Below are 25,155 nucleotides of genomic sequence, written 5' to 3' on the forward strand. Positions count from 1 at the left end.
TTAAGCAAGTAGACAGGTTTGGAAGTAAATCCTGAAAAGACAAAGTATATGATTATGTCTCGTGACGAGAATATTGTACGAAATGGAAATATAAAAATTGGAAATTTATTTTTTGAAGAGGTGGAAAAATTCAAATACCTGGGAGCAACAGTAACAAATATAAATGATACTCGGGAGGAAATTAAACACAGAATAAATATGGGAAATGCCTGTTATTATTTGGTTGAGAAGCTTTTATCATCCAGTCTGCTGTCAAAAAAGCCGAAAGTTAGAATTTATAAAACAGTTATATTACTGGTTATTTATGGTTGTGAAACTTGGACTCTCACTTTGAGAGAAGAACATAGGTTAAGGGTGTTTGAGAATAAGGTGCTTAGGAAAATATTTGGGGCTAAGAGTGATGAAGTTACAGGAGAATGGAGAAAGTTACACAACACAGAACTGCACGCATTGTATTCTTCACCTGACAATTAGGAACATTAAATCCAGATGTTTGAGATGGGCAGGGCATGTAGCACGTATGCGCGAATCCAGAAATGCATATAGAGTGTTAGTTGGGAGGCCGGATGGAAAAAAGACCTTTGGGGAGGCCAAGACGTAGATGGGAAGATAATATTAAAGTGTATTTGAGGGAGGTGGGATATGATGATAGAGACTGGATTAATCTTTCACAGGAAAGGGGCCAATGGTGGGCTTATGTGAGGGCGGCAATGAACCTCCGGGTTGCTTAAAAGCCAGTAAGTAAGTAAGTTTACTATAAACCTTTTCAGGAAGATCGAAATGAGTCCATGCTATCCTCCATCAACCCACATTTTGTGAGCGTTTCTTTTCGAAAACTACAATGAATTGCTAGCTGCAATTTAGCACACAGGCTGTGTATGTGTAATTGATAAAATAATTGTGTAATTTTATTGGAAATGATTGTTATCTAAGTTGTGGAATATCCATTAATTTTTTATGCCACTTCAGGATGTCATCCTCAGTAGCTTTAATTGTGATAAATAAGTACTGTTTATGCAGAGGCGCCAAACTTTCAAGAGGATTATTAGGAGGACTCGGAAGTTGACAAAATAACGTCTTTTTTCTGAGACATCACAGACCAGGTGCGTCCAACAACTAGAGAAGACATGAAACAAAGAATTAGACAAGCCACACCATGTGTGTCTCTCAGCTGTGCTGAAGTTTTCCGCGCAATCACGGATGTTAGGAGGAGATCAGAACATTGTTTAGCACAGGGTGGCGGACATTTTGAACAATTACTATGAAGAGTGTACGTACATAAACAACATACAACATTTCTCAGAAAATACCATTTTTGTTGCTTTGTGAGTAAACAATAAAAATTAGAAAAAAAAAGTTTCAGTAAAAATAGTTTCTTTTTAAAAGTAGTTTCCAATGGCACCTTCAGTGACCCATGTTCTCATTTGAAATTTGGAAGTTGACCACAGGTACCCCTGCTTCCGGTTTGTTACGGGAAATGGGACTACCACCAATCGATTCTTTACATAGGTTTTGGTTGTCAAAATTGTTTTATGAACAACCAGTATCATATAGTTTTCGAGGAAAAAGGCTGATATGGGTGGTCTGAAACATCCGGTATATATATATTCGTTGCATAATGTTAGAATTTCTTGTCTTCACCCAAGCATTTCACTAATTCAATGGGGAGTCCATCAGCTCGTGTTACTTTCCCATTCTTTATTTCCCTAAGTGCTAGTTAAACTTCTTCTCTTAAAATAGAAAATCCTTTTTCGTCTATAGCCAAGTCATCTGGACGATTTCCTGTCTCATATAACTCTTCTACATATTTTGTCCTCTATCAACTACATGGATTTTCTGTTCTTATTTGTGGAGTCCATACATTTTACTTCACGGTACATTAAATAATATCTTCCTTTTCTCTCTAGATCCTCTGTGTCTTTAGATTTCCCTTTCATTCAGTCTTCCTTCGCATTGTTGTTACATATTGCATTAGTAATATACAGAAAGAATGAAAATTGAAAACCATAAATAAGGTATCTGTCTAGAACCTAAAACTTAAAAGAGGATAAATGCTGTCCCTGGCAGAAATAAATTAATACCTTTCCAACAGGGGATACCGAATTCTCCAAGGAGGACGGTTCTCGGCATCCCCCCCCCCCAATAAATTCACACCCTACATGCACAAGACTTTCCTTTCCTGAAATCACACTTAACTGAAGATAAAAAATGCAATTTATAGAATATTGTGACAGCGACGTGAGATTCGAACTCACGACAAGCGTCCCGCAAGAAAGCAGATCGCGCGGGGACGGCGCGCGGCGGTGAGAAGTAAGGGGAGAGGGCCTACGCGGCGAGAGAGTGGAGAGAGAGAGAGTGCGCGCGCATCTGGTGCTGGTAGAGAGGAGAGGGCTCTGGATTTTTCTGGAGTGCCATCTCTAGAGACGCGTGGAACTTTCGAGGCTATGTCGCTGTGGTTATAAATTACAGACGCGAAGGAACGAGAGCAGTTTTTCAGTTGATTAGTCAGCCAGTCAGTGACTAAGCCAGAGCAAGCAAGCCAGTCTTGTGTACCGGAGTTCGACTCGAGTGTGCGTCCGCGACTGTGTCAGCATCCGAAGGCCTGAGTTCGAGTGCAGTGGACCGCAGTTGGAGGGACCTGAGTTCGAGTGCAGTGGACCGCAGTTGGAGGGACCTGAGTTCGAGTACAGTGAACTGTCTCTGAAGGTCTGTGGTTCGAGATACTGTGAACTCGAGTGACTGAGCTAGAAGAACTGAGAACTGATAGTTCTGATTTGTAAATAGTGCTTTGTAAATATTAGTTAAGATTAACAGTTCATTGTTGTTCGTAATAGTCCAAGTAAATTGTCATTGTCGTCGGTGGAGTGCTATAACGAATACTATGTTAAGTGAAAATCCAATTGTTGACGAGAGCGTTTAAGGTGAATTGTAGAAAGGAATTATTGTTGGAAGAATAAAATCCTATTGTTGATTTGAAAGAAATTCACAATATATAAGAATGTTAATGAAAATCTGAGAAAAGGCTAAAGCAGCTACATGAAGTCTAGTAGGAAAAACTACAGAACAGTCTATGACATTCTCGGCGTCAAGTGGGCCCGGCTTTAGCACTTGTCATTCCCGGTAAACGGGGTCCGCTGTACAGTCTTTCTCTGCCTTCTGTCTCCTTTCCTACCTTCAAGGACACAGCACATGGTCATATTGCAACTGATGGCTTCTGTTCAGTTGCCTATGACCTCTGTTGATGTTTGTATTGATGTTCGTACGTCTTACAAACAAACATTCTGATGGAGGCAGATAAAATAGTTAAATTTTTTTCTTCCATCATGTTAATAATGTCAAAAGAAGTGCTTATACAAATTTTGGCCACTCGACCGCAATTACGAGACCGTCCAGAAAGTGACTTTCCCTGGGGCTGTTTACAGAAAAAAAGAGCACAGTTGCATGGAAAGGTTTATTGAAACAGGTATAGCAATTGTTGCGCTATTTGTCAACATAACCACCACTGGAATTGAGACATTTGTCATACCATGGAATCAATTTTTGTATCCTTGTGTCATAGAAGTCAGCCACCTGGGATCGGAACCAGCATTTGACAACCGTCTGTACCTCTCTGTCGATCCCATGATATGACAAATGTCTCAATTCCGGTGGGGAATATGTTGAAAAATAGCTCAACAATTGCTGTGTCTGTTTCAATAAATTTTTCCAATGAAATTTTTCCGTTAACACCCTCTGGAGAATTTATTTTTACGGCCCTCATAATTGCGGTTGAGTGGCCAAAATTTGTACAAGCACTTCTTTTGACATTACTAACATGGTGGAAGAAAAAAATTTAACTTTTTTATTTGCTGCCATCAGAATGTTTGCTTATTAGTTGAAGATTGAAGATTGTGGCTTAATATGACACCACAAAAGTTTACATTAAAATAAAGGATTTATCTTGTCGAGTGTTACTTGATAACGAAGAATTGTGGAACAGTGCGACGACGTTTTGTAACGCAATTTTCTGGTGTTCCCGTTCCACTGTATTAAACCTCGTAAAAAAGTTTTGAGAAACGAGGTCATTTCTGATTAAACGTGGAAAGAGAAACCCAAGTGTACTTACTGAGGAAAAACTCGATGAGATAGGAAAAAGATTAAAACATTCTCCTCGAAAATTTCTCCGCTGTCTCTTACAAGAAACAGGTGTTTCGAAAACCACAACATTTAGAGCCACAAAAATTCTTAAATTTAAGCCTTACAGAGTGGCAATAGTGCACGAATTGCAGCCTAGAGATATGTGAGTCGTGTGAATTTTCGTAACTGGGTTTTACGAAGTGTTGCCGATGGCATTGTGAATCCTACAGTAATTATTTTCACAGATGAAGGATGGTTTCTCTTACATGGCCATGTTATAACGCAAAACAGTAGTTACTGGAGTACAGAAAATCCTCATCACATTCATGAAACTCGTTGGCCTTGGTAGCGTAGTCGGTATAGTGCTGGCCTTCTGTGCTCGAGGTTGCGGGTTCGATCCCAGGCCAGATCGATGGCATTTAAGTGTGTTTAAATGCGACGGGCTCATGTCAGTAGATTTACTGGCATGTAAAAGAACTCCTGCGGGATAAAATTCCGGCACACCAGTGACACTGATATAACCTCTGCAGTTGCGAGTGTCGTTAAGTAAACCGTAACTTAACTTCATGAAACTCCTTTACATGATGAGAAGGTTGGCGTATGGTGTGCTGTAACTGCACATAGGATTATAGACCCTATATTTTTTGACGATACAATCAATGGTGACAGATACATAACACAAATTCTCAACCCATTTTTTGTACAGTTAACCGATATCGAATGTCGGAATGCTTATTTCCAGGAGGATTCAGCAGCAACTGCCCATACAGTAGCTGAAATATTGAATTTGATAAGAGAAATATTCGAGAACAGGGTTATTACTAGAGGATTATGGCCTTCTAGGTCCCCCGATTTGTCAGTCTGCGATTTTTATTTATGGGGAAATCTAAAAAATAAAGTATACAAAGACAATCCGCACACAATCCGTGAGATAAAAGATAGTGTTGTGGGAGAAATCGGGAGAATTACAGAAGACAAACTTGCACGTGTAAAATTCCAATTTCCTCTGGAGATGTCAGGAATGTGTTGTAACAGAGGAACATCATTTTTAACACCTTCTGTTGCAGTCAAGGTTAGTAAACAGTATGAATATTGTAATTTTAATAGCCGACTCTAGCGACTGTAGCGGACTCTGGTCACTAGGGATGAGAAACACTGACGCCGGGCCCTCTTGCCGGCGAGTGCCATAGAGAATGTCATAGATTGCTCTGTACATGTAATGTTTGGTGATTTATTAGATTAGACTTGACAGAACTGGTTCATTGGTTCTGGCATGGGTAGGCCTACTTGTATTTCTTCCGTACAAAGTCGTTGACATCACTTCATTTTTACGCGTTTAACATGTCTTTTAACTACGTGCTGTTTAATTATTAATCGTAATTCAAGGCTATCTGTTAACGATAGGGCCTACCGTAACCTTCGACAAGCAGTTGCTATCGTTCAAAGTAAAGTGCGACACCGAAAATGGTGGTGTTTAGTAAATTTCAGACTATACCGACCACATGCATTGAATACGTACATCCGTGGACTGATTCTTGCACAAATTCGGTGGTAAAAATAGCAATTCCGGCAGCAAAAGAAAGTTTTAGGCTATATGCAGCTGTTTATATGGTATGTACCAGTGTTTATAGAGCTAGGATCTACATAAAAAGTATTAATGGACGTTTGTTTATGTTACTCTGTGTTATTAGTATTAATGGATGTTTGTTTGTGTTACTCTGTGTTATTAGTAAGCGGAATGATCCAGAGTAAGCAGATCGGGTTTTGTCTTGTATGCTTTGAAAGCATGCTATTTTATGATGCACAATTAATTGACAAAAGCAGCTTGTTCATTCGACTGAAATTCACATGACGTGTTATTTTTGTTCAAAGCAGACGATGGCGATTGGCGAATGTGTCCGAACTTACACGAACATTGCCGACGCCTGACTATTTATTTATTTATTTGTTTATTTATTGTAGGCCTATGCCGTAGATCTTACATCTAGCTTACCTTTGAGATCCAAAAAAAGTGACATGGGATTTAAGGAAATCCCTATGAATAACAGATAATAATAATAATAATAATAATAATAATAATAATAATAATAATAATAATAATAATTATTATTATTATTATTATTATTATTATTATTATTATTATTATCTAGACCATCTCCAGATGTGCCTCCCTTTACTAATCTATTTCTATTTTCTGTTGATACACAATGTTTATAATGTTCTTTACTAGTGTCTCTCTAAGTCAACAAAGAGATAGCCTATGCGTGGGAAGAGTCAGTTTTTAAAATGTGGGGCATTGTTTCACGGCATTCCTGTCCGTGAATTTCATGAACCTTTATTATTATTATTATTATTATTATTATTATTATTATTATTATTATTATTATTATCAATGAGGGAAGTGAGACGGTAAGCGCCAGTATGGAATACCGCCGGTTTCTATAGCCAGAAAGCATACCATTAGTGAAAATGACATACCATCACTGAAAAAATGTGATCCGAAAAAAATTTGTTTATGCATTCTTTCATAGCAAACAGTACTATCTGTTTGCTTCGTAGATCTAAACCATAGCCTTCTGGAACTGTATTCAGCGCGTATTTAGACATTTATTTGATAAGTCAACTCCTGGAACTCTCAACAACGGTAACATTCAAAGAGTTTCAACTCTAGCTTGTTCGTAGCATTTCAAGTATGATCTGTATTTTGTGGTGGCCATTGTTGCCAATTTAGTAACTATGTCATCAGATCTTGTTCTTTTAAAATATTTGTCAGTGACAATATCGTTACTTACCTATTATTTAAAATACGGTTACATAAGTTGACCTACTATTTATTTATTTATGTAGGCTATTTATTTATTTATTTAAATCCACCACTAACAGAAGCAGGCGTCCAATTACAGGTGGCTTACATAGATACATACACAAAATACATAAGAAAAAAAAAACAAAACAAACAACACAAACGAAAAAAAAGAAAATACATAACGGTAATAGATGCTAGAATATAATATTGCAGTTAATATAGTGCCAAATGTCAATATAATGATGCAAAATTATTTAAAAACTAGAGTAAAAACGTTATAATACACTTCTTCATAATTCAAATATCTAAGGAAATACAATTCTTTTTAATATTGTATGAAATTTTTCAATTGTTAAACTGAAATCTAATCGAGAATCACAGTTTTAAAGACAGAGAGCTGTATTACACATAACAAACAATGGAGAGTTCTTGAAGAAAACAGTTCTAGGAATGGGAATAATAAAAGGTTGCCTATGACATACTCCAGCAAGGTAGGCAATACGTTAATAAGAAAGTCCTGATTACTAGCCCCACTAAATCTCTGGTAGCACGTATGACCCTTGATCTATAGCCAAGAACGCCTGCCCATACGTTGATTGAGAATCGGTGCTGATGCCTTATTTCTTCAACTGCATGGGAATTTTCATCAGCCCACACATGCTGATTACGAAAGTTCACAACACCATCTCTGCTGAACCCCGATCATATCCGCAACCAAACTTTTGTTTTCAATATTCTTTGCGATGTATCGGTATTCCATGCGAGAGGTGTCAACTACGGTATGATTGTCTGGTAGTCTGCTGTATTGTAGAGCAGAGAAATGCATTGCCATAAATAGATGTCATATTGAGCACCTCCTATGAACAAGTGTTCATATCTCAGAAAGTATGTGTTGTAGGACCCATGTTTATTAGACTTTTTTTCTTGTTTTGATGCATACTCTCACCTCCTAAAATATTGTATACTTTTTCTTAACACTCTGTATATGCAGGAATCTCTTTTGCACTGCTTCCCTCTTCCAGTGCGTTCTAGTAGGGAAAGAAAGTTAACCTGCATGCAGAGCAATCTGCCCGCTGCATGCTTCAGCCTATATGGGCTTGAATATGCACCACTGGGTTAGAGCTTCAGGCTAATTAGTGTTTAGTGATCTTGTCATTGCATATACTGTTTATATTTTATGTGAATGAGAAGATTCTCATATTTCAATTTTAGCTTTCAGCATTACACATTGTATGAATAAAACTATATGATAATAAGAGACTTCATGTAGACTAATGTTGCATTTTTTCAGTTGACTCTGATCTCGCGGCGTAGAATACCGACGAAGAAAGATATTAAACAGATTCTTCATGGAATAGCCATATCCACGCTATTTTTATTCTCCAATGTGTGTATGGTCATTGCCTTTGGTTGCTTGGTCAGGTGAGTTCATGATATACAGTGATACTGTTTTGTTAGGGCTACGCCGCGTATTTTCATTTGCCGCGTTACCCATGCAGCTAGTGTGTTTCCCGCCTGCTTCCACTAATGAACGCCATACAGTGACAGTTGCGAGTTAGTTTATTATCTGCACTTGTGCGTGAAAGTTGAATTAGTCGCGTTGTATTCCGTGTGTGTGTGTTCGGCGCTGTTTCAATGCGATTTTTATTACGTGAACGTGTGAATATGCTTACTACGTAAATAAAATACAGAAAATCTTGTGCGAGAACACGACAGAACTTCCGTAACAAGTTTCCAAATAGACCCGTACCTAATGCCACTACAATAAGAAGGTTAGTCAAAAAATTCAAACAGACAGGTTCAGTAAAAGATCGTAAAATACAAAGGAGAAATGTTCTTACAGAAGAAAAATTAGACGAGATAGGACAGAGACTAGAGCACACCCTGAAAAAATCTCGTAAGCATTTGGTGCAGGAAACAGAAATTAGTTAAGAGTCCGCTCATTGAGCAACAAAATTACTTAAATTAAAGCCATACTACAAGATCCCAATAAGAGGTTGCATTTTTATAATCGGGTTTTAGAGAAAGTAAATTCTGAGGAAATTGATCCGACATTAATTTATTTTTCTGTCAAGGCCTATTTTCATTTAAATGGACACGTATCCTTACAAAATCATCAGTATTACAGTCAGAAGAAACCCAATCTTGTACACGAAACACCTTTGTACGGTGAAAAAAATACGTAGGCGTGTGGTGTGCAATGAATGGACACAGAATTATTGGGCCTATTTTTAATCAGGGCACAATTACCAGAGAGCGTTATGTGACTGAGATTCTTGACCCATTTTTAGATGAACTGACTTACGGAGAACGTTGCTCAGTATATTTCCAACAAGACTCTGCTACTGCTTATATTGTCGAAGAATCCATGAGAGAATAGCGTCGAATTTTCGGAAGGAGAATTATCAGTAAAAATTTGTGGGCCCCACGAAGTCCAAATGTAACACCATGCGATTTCTATCTATGGGGGAGGGGGGGGCACTTAAAAATAAGGTTTATGCGAAAAACCCGCATACAAGAAATGAGCTTAAAGACTATATGAGAGCTAAAATCGAGTCAATCAGTGAAGCAGAACTTAAAGTAATTAACAATTTCATAAGAAGATGTCAACAGTGTGTAGCAGTTGGTGAGGGACGTTGTCAAGACCTACTTTGAGCTAGGTAAGTACAAATTCCTATACTAAATGTTTGTGCCAACAGTCCGGGTGTCCACTTGGACACAGATAAGCTCCTAGCGGCGAGCGACGGGAAAATGAAAACCGCGTGGCTAAACGAAACACTGTCACTGTAGAAATGTGCAGTAAGGTTGAAGTTACCTATATGAAACTTTGTTATGATTTTATACTCCGTGGCAAACGTCCTGCATATGACCTCCGTCTTCACAGCCCCGTCAAATCAAACGAGGGCAGTGTTGTGTAGTCAAGGAGAATCGCTATCAAGTGGAACATATGTGATATGATACCATATATAGCGCAGTGTTCGACGTTATTGAATTCCAGAACATGAGCGCTACTATTTAGAATGCTAGCGTCACTCAGACACATAGTTACTGTCTACACATCAGGTTTAGTAGTTTCATCTCTTTCCGGGAGTGGACAATGGATCATTTAGGAAATTTTCTTCCCGTAATTTATTTTATTTTATTTTTTGCGTAAACTACATCATTTCTGACACATTACAATAGAATGACGCTCGTCTTGTTGCCTATTTTAAATGACATGTAAGAGCATTATTTCTTGCTTTTTCGTGATATTTCTTCAGTACCACACACAGATAGCCCACAGACTATTGACATCTGCCCGCATGGAACAAATATTTTCCCAATGAACTGTAAACAAAACCCCAACCACTGCTAACGACAGGAAGTTCCTGGAATTCAGGTAGCAACAACCCTCGGCTTCCTCGCTTTCGGGATAAGAGAGCTTAAATGAGTTTATGCTCGACCATGCCGAAATGTAGTAATTATACACCTCGTTAAAGTACACCTATTCATCATAATTCAATTGTTCAGCCAATGAGAAATCGCCTTTATACCATTATAAAACCGCAAGTATCGATTATTTTCTGATATGCAATCGAAAGACAATTAGCGAAAAGTCACGGAGGCTGGAAATCCAATACTGTCGCAGAAGGTTATGTTCTGTTACTATAATAATTACCGTTAATTGTAAATAATATTCAAATAAATTCAATTTGTCATCTCGTTTTTCAATTCTAAATCAATTTCCAGGTTATATCAAGACTAATGTTCATCTTATTCTCTACGTTATATCAAGGTCAATGACATTCGGCCTCGGAAAAAATCAATACTTTCGCGTCTGCGCACATCTCACAATTCAGGTCAGTTCGCTCCTCACATAACCATAACATGAATAATTTTGAATAATTTCAAGTTAGAAATATGGTCGAGCATAAAAAGTCGTATGAAACTTGCCTATAATGGTAATTAAGACCCTCGTATGAAAATTATGAAACTCACTTGCGCTCGTTTCATAAACAAACATACTCGCGTCTTAATTGCTACCATTATAGGCTCGTTGCATAATGTACTATTATATTTTAGAACCAATTCTAATACATTTAAATGACAGTGACACAGAGGACGAAAGCAATGTGGTCAGCGATAACTCATAAATAATGATAATAACAGCGAGGAAACTGATGGGTATGACGTGTCATTAGCCATCCCTTTCAAGTAATCATGGTCAGTTTTGTTTACTTTATATTATCTCATTAACAGCTTAATACATATTTTTTTAGTTGGTTTTTTATTTAATGATGCTGTATCAACTACTAGGTTATTTATCGATCATGAAATTGGTGACAGCAAGATGCTATTTGGCGAGATGAGGTCGAGGATTCGCCATAAATTACCTGAGATTCGCCTTATGGTTGGCGAAAACCTCGGAAAAAACCCAACCAGGTAATCAGCCCAAGCGGGAATCGTACTCACACCCGAGCGCAACTCTGGATCAGAAGGCAAGCACTTCCATTGACTAAGCTACACCAGTGGCCAACAGCATGATTCCGTACGTCGTTAGAGATGCTGTCATACAATGCACCAGGGAAATTATTTCTCTCTCCCTCTTTACTCCGTCTAATCTCTCTCTCCCTCGCATGAACAGCGATATTATAACACCGCAGCAATCTGCTATTGGTTCTCGCCATATGCAGGAGATTTGCCATAGCGTGTAGTGGGTTCTTTGTCTTAAAAGTTTAGCATGAAAAGAGAGTGATTTGTTTGGAATAAAGTACGAAATTAACTGATTAAAATGCACTTACAGTGTGACGGAAATGTAATCAGTTAATTTTATACGTGATTACACGAATGAAGCGGTTTTGGAAGACATGACAAAGGAATATTTTTTTCGGCTTATACTTCGCGTTGATATCTTACCACTCATTCGTCTCAATACCCAATAGTTTTATCATAAATGGAAGTCAAACTTCAGACACAATTTTTTTAGGCTAAACCGTTATTCAAAAACCAAAATGACATTTGAGTTTTTGGTTACTTACAACCTAAAGATTCTGTTCTTAAAATTAATGCAGTTATACCCCTTTCACTCTGTATATGAATAGAATAAGTAAGTACTTAAAATTCGGGTTACTTAGTTACTGTATAACGAAGGACGACCAGTTTATTTCTTGTACTGTTTTCTTGCAGGAAGGTGTTTGGTAATTACAATGTGCTAACAGTGGGCTTCGTGCCTGCCTTCCTAGCTTCATACGTAGCGATCAATTTGGAAAGGCCTTCGAGGAGAAGTCTGCTAGCCCTTTATGTTACAAATGTGGTAGGTAATTGTGTTGTTATGAAGTGAAGTTAGTTAGAAAAGTTTGTCCAACTGCAGAACTAATCCTGTGTTTTAATCTTTACAGGCTACAGAGACATTATTTCGAATGGCCACTTGGCGAGGTCTCGTTCGATCAATTCCACATAGTCAGGTGTTCATTTTTGCAACTTCCATTACAGTTCTACTGTACTTCTACAAAGGACGGAAAGCAAGACATGATTCTATATATCGTCTCCTAAGGTACTATTTCATACTTCATCAAATTTGTAAATAATATGGAAGGATTTCTATAATGTCCATCGTGTTACATTTGGTTGGTTGGTTGAAAGTAATCCTGATACCAAGAAATTATATTGCTGCTTACATTTGGTATGATAGAACAAGAGGGGACTCCTTGGTACTAAAATTTGTATCACACTAATACTTATCTGTGTCTTATCAGCTGCTATTATGAAATTATCTTACAAATGGCTTTTAAGGAACCCGGAGGTTCATTGCCGCCCTCACATAAACCCGCCATTGGTCCATATCATGAGCAAGATCAATCCAGTTTTAGCATCATCCCACCTCCCTCAAATCTATTTTAATATTATCCTCTACGCCTTGCCTCTCCAAAGGTTTTTCCCCTCAGGTCTTCCAACTAACACTATATGCATTTCCAGACCCACTCATAGGTGATACATGCCTTGCCTATCTCAAACGTCTGGATTTAATGTTCCTAATTATGATAGGTGAAGAATACAATGCGTGCAGTTCTGCATTGTGTAACTTTCTTCACTCTCCTGTAAATTCATCCTTCTTAGCCCCAAATATTTTCCTAGGTACCTTATTCTCGAACACCCTTAACCTCTGTCCCTCTCTCAAAGTGAGTTTCACAACCATACAGAACAACCAGTAATATAACTGTTTCATAAATTCTAACTTTCAGCTTTTTCGAGAGCAGACTGGATGATAAAAACTTCTCAACCGAATAATAACAGGCATTTCCCATATTTATTCTGCATTTAATTTCCTCTCGAGTGTCATTTATAGGCCTATTTGTTAATGTTGCTCCAAGGTACTGATACTTGAATTTTTTCATCTTTTCAAAGGATAAATTTTCAATTTTTATATTTTCATTTCGTAATAAGTTCTGGTCACGAGACATAATCATAATTGGGGTTTACTTCCGAACCTATCTCTTTACTTGCTTCAAGAAAATTTCCGGGTTTTCTCTAATCGTTTGTGGATTTTCTTCTGACATATTCACGTCATCCAAATAAACAAGCAGTTGATACAACCCGTTCAATTCCAAATCCTCCCTGTTTTCCTGTACTTCCCTAATAGCATATTCTAGAGCGAAGTTAAAAAGTAAAGGTGATAGTGCATCCTCTTGCTTTAGCCTCCAGAGAATTGGAAAGTGTCAGACAGAAGCTGGCCTATACGGACTCTGCTGTAAGTTTCACTGAGACACATTTTAATTAATCGAACTAGTTTCTTGGGAATACCAAATTCAATAAGAATATTATATAAAATTTCTCTCAATCGAGTCATATGCCTTTTTGAAATCTATGAATAACTGATGTACTGTGCCTTTATACTCCCATTTTTTCTCCAATATCTGTTGAATTAAGAAAATCTTATCAATAGTCGATCTATTACGCCTAAAACCACATTGATGATCCCCAATAATTTCATCTGCGTACATAAGGAGTTAACCTTCTCAAAAGAATATTGGACAAAATGTTGTATGACCTCAATAAAAGTGATATTCCTCGAAAGTTAGTGCAGTTAGTCTTTTTCCCCTTCTTAAAGATAGGCATAATTATGGACTCCTTCCATTGGTCGGGTACAATTTTCTTTTCCCAAGTAGCGTGTATAAGCTTAAAAATTCCACTAGATAATGCATTTCCACCCTCTTCTATTAATTCTGCTGGAATTTGATCGATACCTGGAGACGTGTACTTTTTTAGCTTTTCTATCGCAATTTCGACTTCAGAAGGTGTAGGTTCGGTTATAAATGGCTCAGCAGTTTGTATTTGGATATCGTTCCGATAACTTCTATTCTAATTAATGATGGTTGTTTCCTTCGCTGTAGTATATGAAATTATGTTCCTATTTAAATTTGAGGAGTCACTTAATCACTCGCCTGATTGCATTGTACATTATTACTTTATACATTCTCACATAATTGAGATAATAACGAGTCTGATATCTCATTTACTTTACAAAATATTTCGTTAAATAGTGCACCACTAACAATTTTAGTATTTTTCTTAGTACTGCAGCTGAAGACAGAATGTTGTTAGAAATTATTTAGGCATATATATTAGTAAGTGACTATTACTGCACATTTACCGTATATCCATTCTTTGTATATCAGGAAATCGAAATGTACCTAATTAATTACAACTGCGTGATGTACAGAGTGGACACAAAGTCCCTTTACCCCCTATAAATACCTCAAATATACACACTTTATGTAATTCCGGTCATACATCCACTTTACATTAACTGTGTGTTCTAAGTGTCCAAAGGGTCAATAATGCGTTGCCAGGTTCAATATATTTTCCTCAGCATTGCTGGTGTAATCTATTGGAAAGGGCGTCACACGGCGTCCTTCAATTCATACCGTTCCTATGCAACAATACTCTTGATGAAACCCCACAGCACATTGTGAGGTCAGGGCTGCGAGGTGGCCAGTCGAGAAGATAGTAAAATGGGTGACCCACGCCAATCAAGCGTTGTGGAAACCTGTGACAATGCACTGTGGAGTTCCATCAAGAGCATTTTTGCACAGGAACGGTACAACACCATTGATGAATTGAAGGATAACGTGCTTTCCAACAGATTACACCAGCAATGCTGAGGTGAATGTCACACTGAATCTGGTGACGCATTATTTTGTGTGTGGAGAATGATGGGGGACATACTGACTCTTTGGACACTTAGGACAGTTAGTGTGAAGTGGATGTATGTCTGCATTATGATCGGAATTAAATAAGTAGTGTGTACATATAGGGGGTAACGGAACTTTGTGCCCACCCTGTACTATACTGACAAATATTTTTCCTTATTTGAAATTCATTTGTCATGTATTTTCTCATTTTTGTGAAATTGTTGGTAAGTAATCTCTCTGTATGTACTTATTAATTTTTGTAACATGTAGCGAATTTTGTGTTATTGCTATTATTATTATTATTATTATTATTATTATTATTATTATTATTATTAGCATTAGCATTACTACTACTACTACTACTACTACTACTACATCATCTCTGTATTCCTCATCTTTCACTGTTGCTACCTCTCATCACTGGAACTCTCTGCCGCCTGAAGTCAAGGGCTGCCGAACATTGAAATCTTTCAAATCCAAGTTAGAAAATTATCTTATGACAAGTTGCCAAACTAACTTACTATTATGACAAGTGTTGTATTGCATGTTTCCACGTATTCACTTTTTTTTTTATGTTCTAGTGATATTTAACCTATTTTATATTTTTGTTTTCATATTTTCCGATAATGGTATATCTCTAATGTGATAAGTTGAGCTATATATAATCATAATTTTCCTTACTGTGTGTACTTAAAAATATTGTATTCTTTGTATTGCACTATTTTATTACTGCTATTAGTATTATTATTACTATTAGGTCTATTATTATTATTATTATTATTATTATTATTATTATTGTTATTATTATTACTATTATTATTATTATTACTATTCTTATTTATTATTATTATTATTATTATTATTATTATTATCATCAATAATTGTCTTATTTTTTTATACTTTGTATGCCTCATTTATTTTGACCTGCTGTTCACATTTTATTATGCTTTTTTCTTTCTTTCTGTATGTTATATATTATGTCTGATTTCTTCTTACTTGTTTGCATTTTATTATTATTGTCTTATTCAGTTTTGTGTGTAAAATTGTAGTGTACTTTGTAAATTTGTAGTGTTTTTGTAACGCAGTTTTTATTCCTAGTTGAGTGTTAGAGAAGGCCGTATGGCCTTAACTCTGCCAGGTTAAATAAATTATTATTATTATTATTATTATTATTATTATTATTATTATTATTACTACTACTACTACTACTACTACTACTACTACTACTACTACTACTACTACTACTACTACTACTACTACTACTACTACTACTACTGTTGCTGCTCCTGCTGCTGCCACCTCCACTACCGCTGCTACTACTGATTCATTCATTCATTCATTCATTCATTCATTCATTCATTCATTCAGTGTTCTACCCAAGGGCAGGTCTATCACTGCAAACCCAGCTTTCTCCAATCTTTCCTATTTTCTGCCTTCCTCTTTGTTTCCTCATATGATCCATATATCTTAATATCGTCTATCATCTGATATCTTCTTCTGCCCCGAACTCTTCTCCCGTTCACCATTCCTTCCAGTGCATCCTTCAGTATGCAGTTTCTTCTCAGCCAGTGACTCAACCACTATATTATTATTATTATTATTATTATTATTATTATTATTATTATTATTATTATTATTATAGTTTTAATGTAGCAATGATTACTTTTCAGATCGTTTATTTAACGACACTGTGTCAAAATGTTGTTGGTGGAATTGGCGATAGCAAGATATTGACGATATGAGAGTGTTTAACATCAGATTACCTGACATTCACCTTACAGTTGGGCAAATCTAGGAAAAATTCCAACTAGATAATCAACACAAATAGAATTCGAATCTCATGTCAGAATGCAGCCTTAGGTCACAAGAGCAGTTTGTTACTACTGACCTATGGCAATGCCTAAATATTTTCATAATTTTAAGGTAAAATTTCACAGCGGTTTCCTTTAAAAGAGCATTTTGCTTCTATACAGAATTTTGGTTGGTCCGTATGAAGAGAAAGGCTATGCTGAGAATCGAGAACATGTGGCTTCCCTTGCCAGTCCTAGCCACGCTGAACATTTAGAAATGGTTGCACAAATACCTATTGAAGGAAAGCCAAGGGTTGTGAAATACAAGATACTAGCTGTCTTGTACAAGCTGTACCACAGTCTTGTAAAGCCAGTTCAAAATCTGAGCAGACATCCAACATGTCCTCACCCTTTCAGCTGTACATACTACATCCTGCATGTAAGTAGTATAGACGTGTGAATAGCGATAACGAAATATAACTAATATATTTCTAATACAAGGTCGAGCAGAAACAATTAGACAATTTAAAGTTGGCAGCATTTTCTTGTGCTACGTAATATAACATTGTTGCACACAACAATATGTCGAGTCATTAGTATCATTTAGTAATGATGGAACGTTGATTGAATGAACATTGGGATTTTACCGTAGAAGAATTTTTTTTAAGAGCAATGACTCAGTTATACAAACACAACGTCTTTTTAGGCATCACTTTCATATCGGAAGAAATGGGAATGTTCTGAATTGGGTTTATGTATTTAGGAGAAATGCATAAGCTGCCGACAAAAAGCTTTCTGATCACCCCAGAACCATATGTAGTCCAGAAAATGTGGATAGAGTGAGAACTGTGTTCCAGCAGAATCCTTGCTGGTCTATTGTTGAGCATTCACAAGCTTTGAGTATGTCGGACAGAAGTGTTGGCACTTCTTACATTATGATTTACATTCCATATATTTAAATTCCAAATTTCGCAAAAATTAAATTTCCATGATTACCATAATGTGGATGCAGTATTCTGAAATGTTCACTTTAGCTATATAAATTCGCCTGCACGGTCGCCTGATCTGTCAGCAGTTGATTTCTTTCTGAACTGAAGGGAAAAATGTAACAAGAACTACCTCACACAATCCAAGATTTGAAGGATAAAATTCGAATCGAAATTCAAGAAATCAAATGGGACATGCTGCAGAGAGTGATGGACAGTTTCAAGTGCCAAGCAAAGATTTGTGTCAGGTCTGGTGAACTCACCCGAGGGAAGTTATCTTCAAGAAATGAACGTAAAATTAAATGGTATACTTTAAAGTATGGGTACCTATATTTTCAATTTGGTATTCATTACTATTTTTCCAATTAAAATGTTGTTTTCCGAATCATAAATCGTCTCATTGTTTCTGCCAGACCCTGTATAAATACAATTTAAGAAATGGGAATGTTAGCTGCAAGAGAATCAGGACCAGTCTTGCACTAAATGACGTTGTGGAAAATAAAGACTCGAGTAATTCAATCCATCAGGCTGAAGAGTTGATTAATGTTTTGCATAATGTAAACTTTCTGTTTTTCTTCTTAATTTATATAACAAATATTTACATTCACTGATGTATTGTTTAATATTCTGCAAAGTAAAATGACGAGATAATAACAATGAAGGAACAGAAAATTGCTTGAAAGCCTTGAAGAATTTAAGATGTGAAGATATTGGTACCATAAATGAGTGCCTACAGAAATCAAGACATGTTTAGTCAGCATTTGACGGATATTTAAATCCAGTATAAATATGTGTGATTAACTGAAAAAACTGTTCTATGAAGTATTGGATACTGTAAAGGTAGGCGCTTACTTATCGGAACGGATCCCTACAGCACATTCGGATTTTTATTCTTTGCATTATTTTAAATGGAGTATCGCCCACTTGGACCAATCGCCTCTATCCGTATGACCGGATTCCGTTCAGAATTCTGGCCAGAGAATTCTAAACGGATTTCCGTATGGTCCAAGATTGAAATAAAGAATGTCATGGCAAATGTGTTGATTGCAAGGCCTTGAATCGCGGTAATGTTGAAGGTATAATGAAATAGATGACGAAAAGCTTATTTTATGAAGTCCAACAGTATGAAGAGCTTCATAATTTATGAAATTAGAATAATACAATGTAATATGGAGAAAGAACTTATGGAATGAGATTGGGAAAAATACTAAATTAACCAGGTATGTCCTACATAATTTATTTAAATTGCAGAGCTATTCATTTTATTTCCAGGTTCAGCTCAGAACTACAATGAAATAATACTCTCTAGCGGTAAATTAAAACACTATTTGTTTATTAATTCGGAAATGCAAACAAGTGAGCGATACCATAATAAAATTCCGAATGCAAAGAACGAAATTTTTCCGGTGAGTGAGTACCTGGCTTAATTGTAATCTTTGACTCATGGCTTCAGGATTTCAGAAACAAAGATTTTTTTAAACTCGTGAACAATGGTAGCCAAAATAGTTACCCAAAGCCAAGATGACGTGTTATGTAAGCTCTGTCCATGCTTTGATAAAGAAAGGTTAAAAGGACAACTAATGTTCATTTTCGGGAGTGAGGCTAAACAATTGCCATCCAAGCACTCATAAATATTGACATGAAAGACACCTTTTCAGAGACTGTTAAACTTCTTTCTCTTATCTTAAAAATTCTATCAACCACTGCCTCTTGTGAAAGGAATATGAGCACTTTAAAACAAGTGAAAACTTATTTGAGAAATTTTATGATGAAAGAGTAAACTCCCCATTCTTTCCACATTAGCAATAGAAAAAATGTACCAAAAGATGTCTTCTATATGTCCAGAATCCTTACCGATGCCAAATGCCAAGAAGATTAGAGAATCAAGCTGGTTTACAAGAAATTTGATATTCATTTGGGTTTTAAGATTTGCTCACATATTAACATAACATAAGGGTTACAGTGGTTGATAATCATGCTAGTGACCTAACCACTACAGCCTGCCTAGATAAAATTGCCATGCTATGCTGCTGATGGTTACAACGCTCATGCACGATCTTTCTTTATGCACTGCTTATGTATCATATCATATGATCCTTGTTCTAGCCTTTCACAGCTCCATCCCATCACTTAACACAGAAATAAATGTAGATAATTGTTGATTATTTAATATCACCGTATTTGTTCCAGGGAGTGGGGAAGATGTTTGCTCTAGGATATGGCCTGCAAGTGTGTCTGCAGATAGGAAGATTGGCCCACAAGCCAACCCTTTTCCCAAAGTTGCTAATACAAAAGAATACATTCCGCCTTGGAGGTTTCGTTGCTGGATTCTCTGGAATTTTTAGGGTATGGTTATGAAAATGTATTTATACTTCATATTTAATTATATTATAGAGTGTCTGTATTTATCATATTGTGACAGTCGGGAGTCGATCGCGTCCCACAGAGGTCTGGGGTACACGAGGAAAACGAGCAACGCAGCCACCTTCTTCGCTGCTGCCGCTCGGGTCTAGAGGGGACAGACATAAGAGGGGGGCACGGGGTGGAGGCACGGACGCGACGAAGGGTGAAGAGGGAGTAAAGCAGCTGGTGACTGAGGGGAGAAATCCAGAGAACTCTGGATAGACGTTATCTTCTAGGCATCTGTCGATTGTTCGCGAGATCGTACTCTCCAGAAACTATGGTTTAGTTATAAATACAACACGCGAGTGAACTTGAACAGTGTTGTTGTAATCGTTGGACAGCAAGCCAGCCTTGTGTAGCAGTAAAGCCAGCTTCGAGACCAGAGTTCGACTTGAGTTGTGTCCGTAACTGTGGAGCCGGAAGTCCTGAGTTTGAGTGCAGTGGATCGCAGTTGGGAGACCTGAGTTCGAAGTTCGGCGGATTGTCTCTGAAGATCTGGGGTTCGAGATACTGTGAACTCGAGTGACTGAGCTAGAAGAACTAGCCAAGACAAACGAACCGTGAACTGAGAACTGACAGTTCTGATTTGTAAATAGTGCTCTGTGAACATTAGTTAAGATTAACAGTTCATTGTTGTTCTCAATAATCCAAGTAAATTGTCATTGTCGTCTGTGGAGTGCAATAACGAATACTGTGTTACTGTGTTACTTGACGGGAGTAGGCTAGAATTAAATTGTAGAAAGTGATTTATTATTGGCGTAACAATAAAGTTACATTCTTGGTTTGTAATAAAAGTTATCCGGTATGGTACTTCATTCTTTTGTTTTCATTGTTTTCATTCTACTACCATATGGCATCTAATTATTTACTTACTTACAGAATATGGCTTTTTAAGGAATCCGGAGGTTCACTGTCGCCCTCGCATAAGCCCGCGATAAGTCCCTATCCTGAGCAAGATTAATCCAGTCCCTACCATCATATCCCAAATACATTTTAATATTATCCTCCCATCTATGTCTCGGCCTACCCAAAGTTCTTTTTCTCTCAGGTCTTCCTATTAACACTTATGCATTTCTGGATTCACCCATACGTGCTATATGCCCTGGCCATCTTAAACGTCTTGATTTAATGTTCTTAATTATGTTGGGTGAAGAATACAATGCATGCAGTCCTGCGATGTGTAACTTTCTCCATTCTCCTGTAACTTCATCCCTTTCAGCCCCAAATATTTTTCTAACCACCTTATTCTCGAACACCCTTAACCCCAGTTCCTCTCTCAAAGTGGAAGTCCAAGTTTCACAACCATACAGAACAACCGGGAATATAACTGTTTATAAATTCTAACTTTCAGAGAGCAGAATGGATAACAAAAGCTTCTCAACCGAATAATAACAGGCATTTCCCATATTTATTTAGTATTTAATTTCCTTCCGAGTGTCATTTATATTTGTTACTGTTGCTCCAAGGTATTTTAATTTTTCCACCTCTTCAAAGGATAAATTTCGAATTTTTATATTTCCATTTCATTCTATGTTCTGGTCACGAGACATAATCATATACTTAGTCTTTACGGGGTTTACTTCCAAACCTATCTCCTCACTTGCGCTAAGTAAAATTTCCGTGTTTCCCTTAATCATTTGTGGATTTTCTCCTGACATATAGTATTCACGCCAACTGCGTAAACAATCAGCTACAGTTTCAAACCATCTCTGTTTTTCTGGACTTTTTTAATGGTATATTGTAGAACAAAGTTAAAAAGTAAAGGTGATAGTGCATCTCATTGCTTTAGCCCGCAGTAAATTGGAAAAACATCAGACAGAAACTGACTTATACGGACTCTGCTGTACGTTTCACTGAGACACATTTTAAGTAATCGAACTAGTTTTTGGGAATACCAAATTCAATAAGAATATTATATAAAACTTCTCTCTTATCCGAGTCATATGCTGAAAGAATTAGTACATTAACTGAGAGGTACATTAACAACAGTATTCGCTGCCAGCATCCAGCAATCTTTGAGTGTAGCATAATCTGGCTCTGCTACACTTCTAGGCTGCTGAGGTCCCACAGAGTGGACTCCTAGGTCGCCCGACTTAAATCCACTTGACTTTGCTTTCTGGGATTTTCTTAAGAAAAGGTACATGCAGTGAAGATGTGTGACCTGCACTATCCACTAACGCGGATCGAGGAAAAGTGTCGTGAAATTACTGTCGACATACTGCACCGCATTGTAAATATCGTGAAGTTTCGCCTCCAGGCATGTTTGGAAATCGGAGGGGGTCATATGAACATATTTTATGAGTTAGCCTATGATGTGGGACTTGTCGGACACTCTGTATATATGAATAATTTCAAGGGAAAAATTGTTCCGGGGCCGGGTATCGATCCCGGGACCTCTGGTTGAACATACCAGCGCTCTGCCAACTGAGCTACGTATATATTACGTCACTGTGTACGTTAACAGAAAACCACAATTCCAAGTCACACAAAGTTTGTGTGCACTCGATGTGGGTATCTGACATTTCGTCAGCCCACGCGAGTTGTGTGGATATAAAGGGAAAAGTTGAGACGGTGTCGGGTGGAGTTCCCAGGTAGCTCAGTTGGCAGAGCGCTGGTACGTTCAACCAGAGGTCCCAGGATCGATACCCGGCTCCGGAACAATTTTTCCCTTGAAATTATTCAAATCTGCTTTACAGGAAGTTTTACCTGAAAGACTGGATTTGCACTCTGTATATATGTCTATATCTGTTCTTGTAAATTGTTAAAAAAAATCTGGTAATCTTATTAAGTACGTACCGTGAATTATCTTATACAAATTTACTACGGAGATGTGTGTGAGTAACACTCAGTGTAGCTGAATGAATCGTATGTTTATGTTCATTTCCAGCTGATGTCTTGCTTGTTACGTCGCTTCTTCAACAAGGATTCCAAGTTCCACGCAATTCCTGCAGGTTTGCTGGCAGGACTGGCATTTGGTTTTTTCTCTGACAACACGATTGCACTGTATATCATGTGGAAGAGTTTGCAGGTGAGGGAACTTCACATTTCCTATTACTTTGTTCAAGATAAACTCGTTGCAGTTCTTTCTTCTTCTTCTTCTTCTTCTTCTTCTTCTTCTTCTTCTTCTTCTCCTTCTCCTCCTCCTCCTCCTCCTCCTCGTCCTGCAGCTTGGATAGTATCTTCTAAATGAAGGTTCAAATTTGTTCAAAGAGCAGGTCTTTCACTGCAAACCTTGCATTCTGCAATCTTCCCTCTTTTCCACTTTCCTCTTATTTTCCATCATTATTATGATTCATTTATCGTAATGTCGTCCATCATCTGATATCTTCTTCTGCCCCGAACTTTTCTCCGTTCACCATTCTTTCCAGTACATCCTTCAGTAGACAGTTTCTTCTTAGCCAATGAAACAGTCAATTTCTTTTTCTCTTCCTGTTCAGTTTCAGCATTATTCTTTCACAGCATTGTGCTTTTTACCCATCATTTGTAAGAAGGGAAAATTCATAGTGAAACATAGTGGAACACGTGTTGTCAGCAAATAGCTGGATACACTACGAAGATAGATAGATTCTTTCATAGCCCACTCTTTCTAGCACAGCTTCATTTCCTATTCTGTCTGTCCATTTCACACGCTCCATTCTTCTCCATATTTACATTTCGAATGCTTCTAGTCGTTTCACTTAATTTTTTCGTAATGTCCATGTTTCTGCCCCATACAATGCTACGTTCCACATGAATAAACTTCACTTAGTTCTTTTCCCAGAGGCCCGCAGAAGATGCAAAGATCTCAATTTTTTGTTCTATCCTTTGTTTTACATTTAACTTCATGTATGTTCGTGATTCCTTTACTTTCTTTAAATCACCCAACCACTTGTTTTCTGTTCTTTATTTTCCCTTTACTTCCTTGCTCTCTTCTCTTCCTGCAAAAAAGGAAGGTGCTTGATCAAAGAGTGGATATAAACAGATAACAACGTAAAGTTACTTACAATCCTCTTCGAGAACTGTAATGATGTATGTATGTATGTATTTATTCACACTGCAATGGGTATATACCCGGTGGCGGTGGTAACTAATTACACTCAATAATGACAATAATAAACTTATTAATTAAAAATACAATTAATAATAATACTAATAATTAATACTAACAATAATTTAATAATAATAATAATAATAATAATAATAATAATAACAGGGAATATCCTAAATTAAATGAAGCACGATCACTTAAAATAACATTTAAAATAAATCTAATTTGTGTCTTAAACCTAAGTTCGAACTAAAACCCAGGAGTATGATATGTTCATAGCTGCACAAGTACCTTTCAACATTACACTCATTTCGCTGTCAACTCACTCACTGCACTGGAACTACGACACATTTCACTGATTCTATCCTGATTTCACTAACACTTCAAAAACATTTCACTGTTCAAATACTTTGCACTGCCACTATAAACTATAAAGCTTCACTGACAGGAACACGTTTCACTTACACAACACACTTCACTGACACAACACACATCACTGACACAACATAATTCTTCACTGATACAACACTTCAATAACAAAATATCATTTACACCCTTTAAATACTGTGTATAATTACCGTCTATTAGTAAGTGATCGTGATATGATGATTAATTTGATAAGAATTTCTTGTGTCAGCAAGATATATTTTTGTTGACTGCTCTTTACTGTATTGGGCCTGAATGTACTCTGTCTTTATTTAGCGTCTGCTAAAAAATGTATACCGTTACAATAAATCTTGGGTTATATGTAACTGAAAGGGAATGATTTAAATTACACACAATTCAGAACTACGCATAAATAAGGTTTGAGTGTAAGATAATTTTTTAATAATGAGAAATCAGTTTAACAGAATAA

The 25,155-nt window shown here is 37.0% G+C and overlaps 1 protein-coding gene across 2 annotated transcripts in view; it reads left to right on the forward strand.

Moving 5' to 3' along the window:
- LOC138706520 (transmembrane protein 135-like) overlaps positions 1-25,155 on the forward strand; it is a 40,143-nt gene that overhangs the window by 6,808 nt on the left and 8,180 nt on the right. The window contains exons 1-7 of one of the 2 annotated variants that reach the window (XM_069835894.1): positions 5,385-5,727; positions 8,214-8,344; positions 12,089-12,215; positions 12,301-12,455; positions 17,067-17,322; positions 20,060-20,215; positions 23,160-23,300. In XM_069835894.1, coding sequence (XP_069691995.1) covers positions 5,581-5,727; positions 8,214-8,344; positions 12,089-12,215; positions 12,301-12,455; positions 17,067-17,322; positions 20,060-20,215; positions 23,160-23,300 — 1,113 coding nt within the window. In that variant the 5' untranslated portion in view covers positions 5,385-5,580. Of the gene's footprint in view, positions 1-5,384; positions 5,728-8,213; positions 8,345-12,088; positions 12,216-12,300; positions 12,456-17,066; positions 17,323-20,059; positions 20,216-23,159; positions 23,301-25,155 lie in introns of those variants that run through there. The other variant, XM_069835896.1, reaches the window with a different exon arrangement.

Source organism: Periplaneta americana, chromosome 9 (genome assembly GCF_040183065.1).
Source record: "Periplaneta americana isolate PAMFEO1 chromosome 9, P.americana_PAMFEO1_priV1, whole genome shotgun sequence".
In the NCBI taxonomy this organism is placed as follows: Eukaryota; Metazoa; Arthropoda; class Insecta; order Blattodea; family Blattidae; genus Periplaneta; species Periplaneta americana.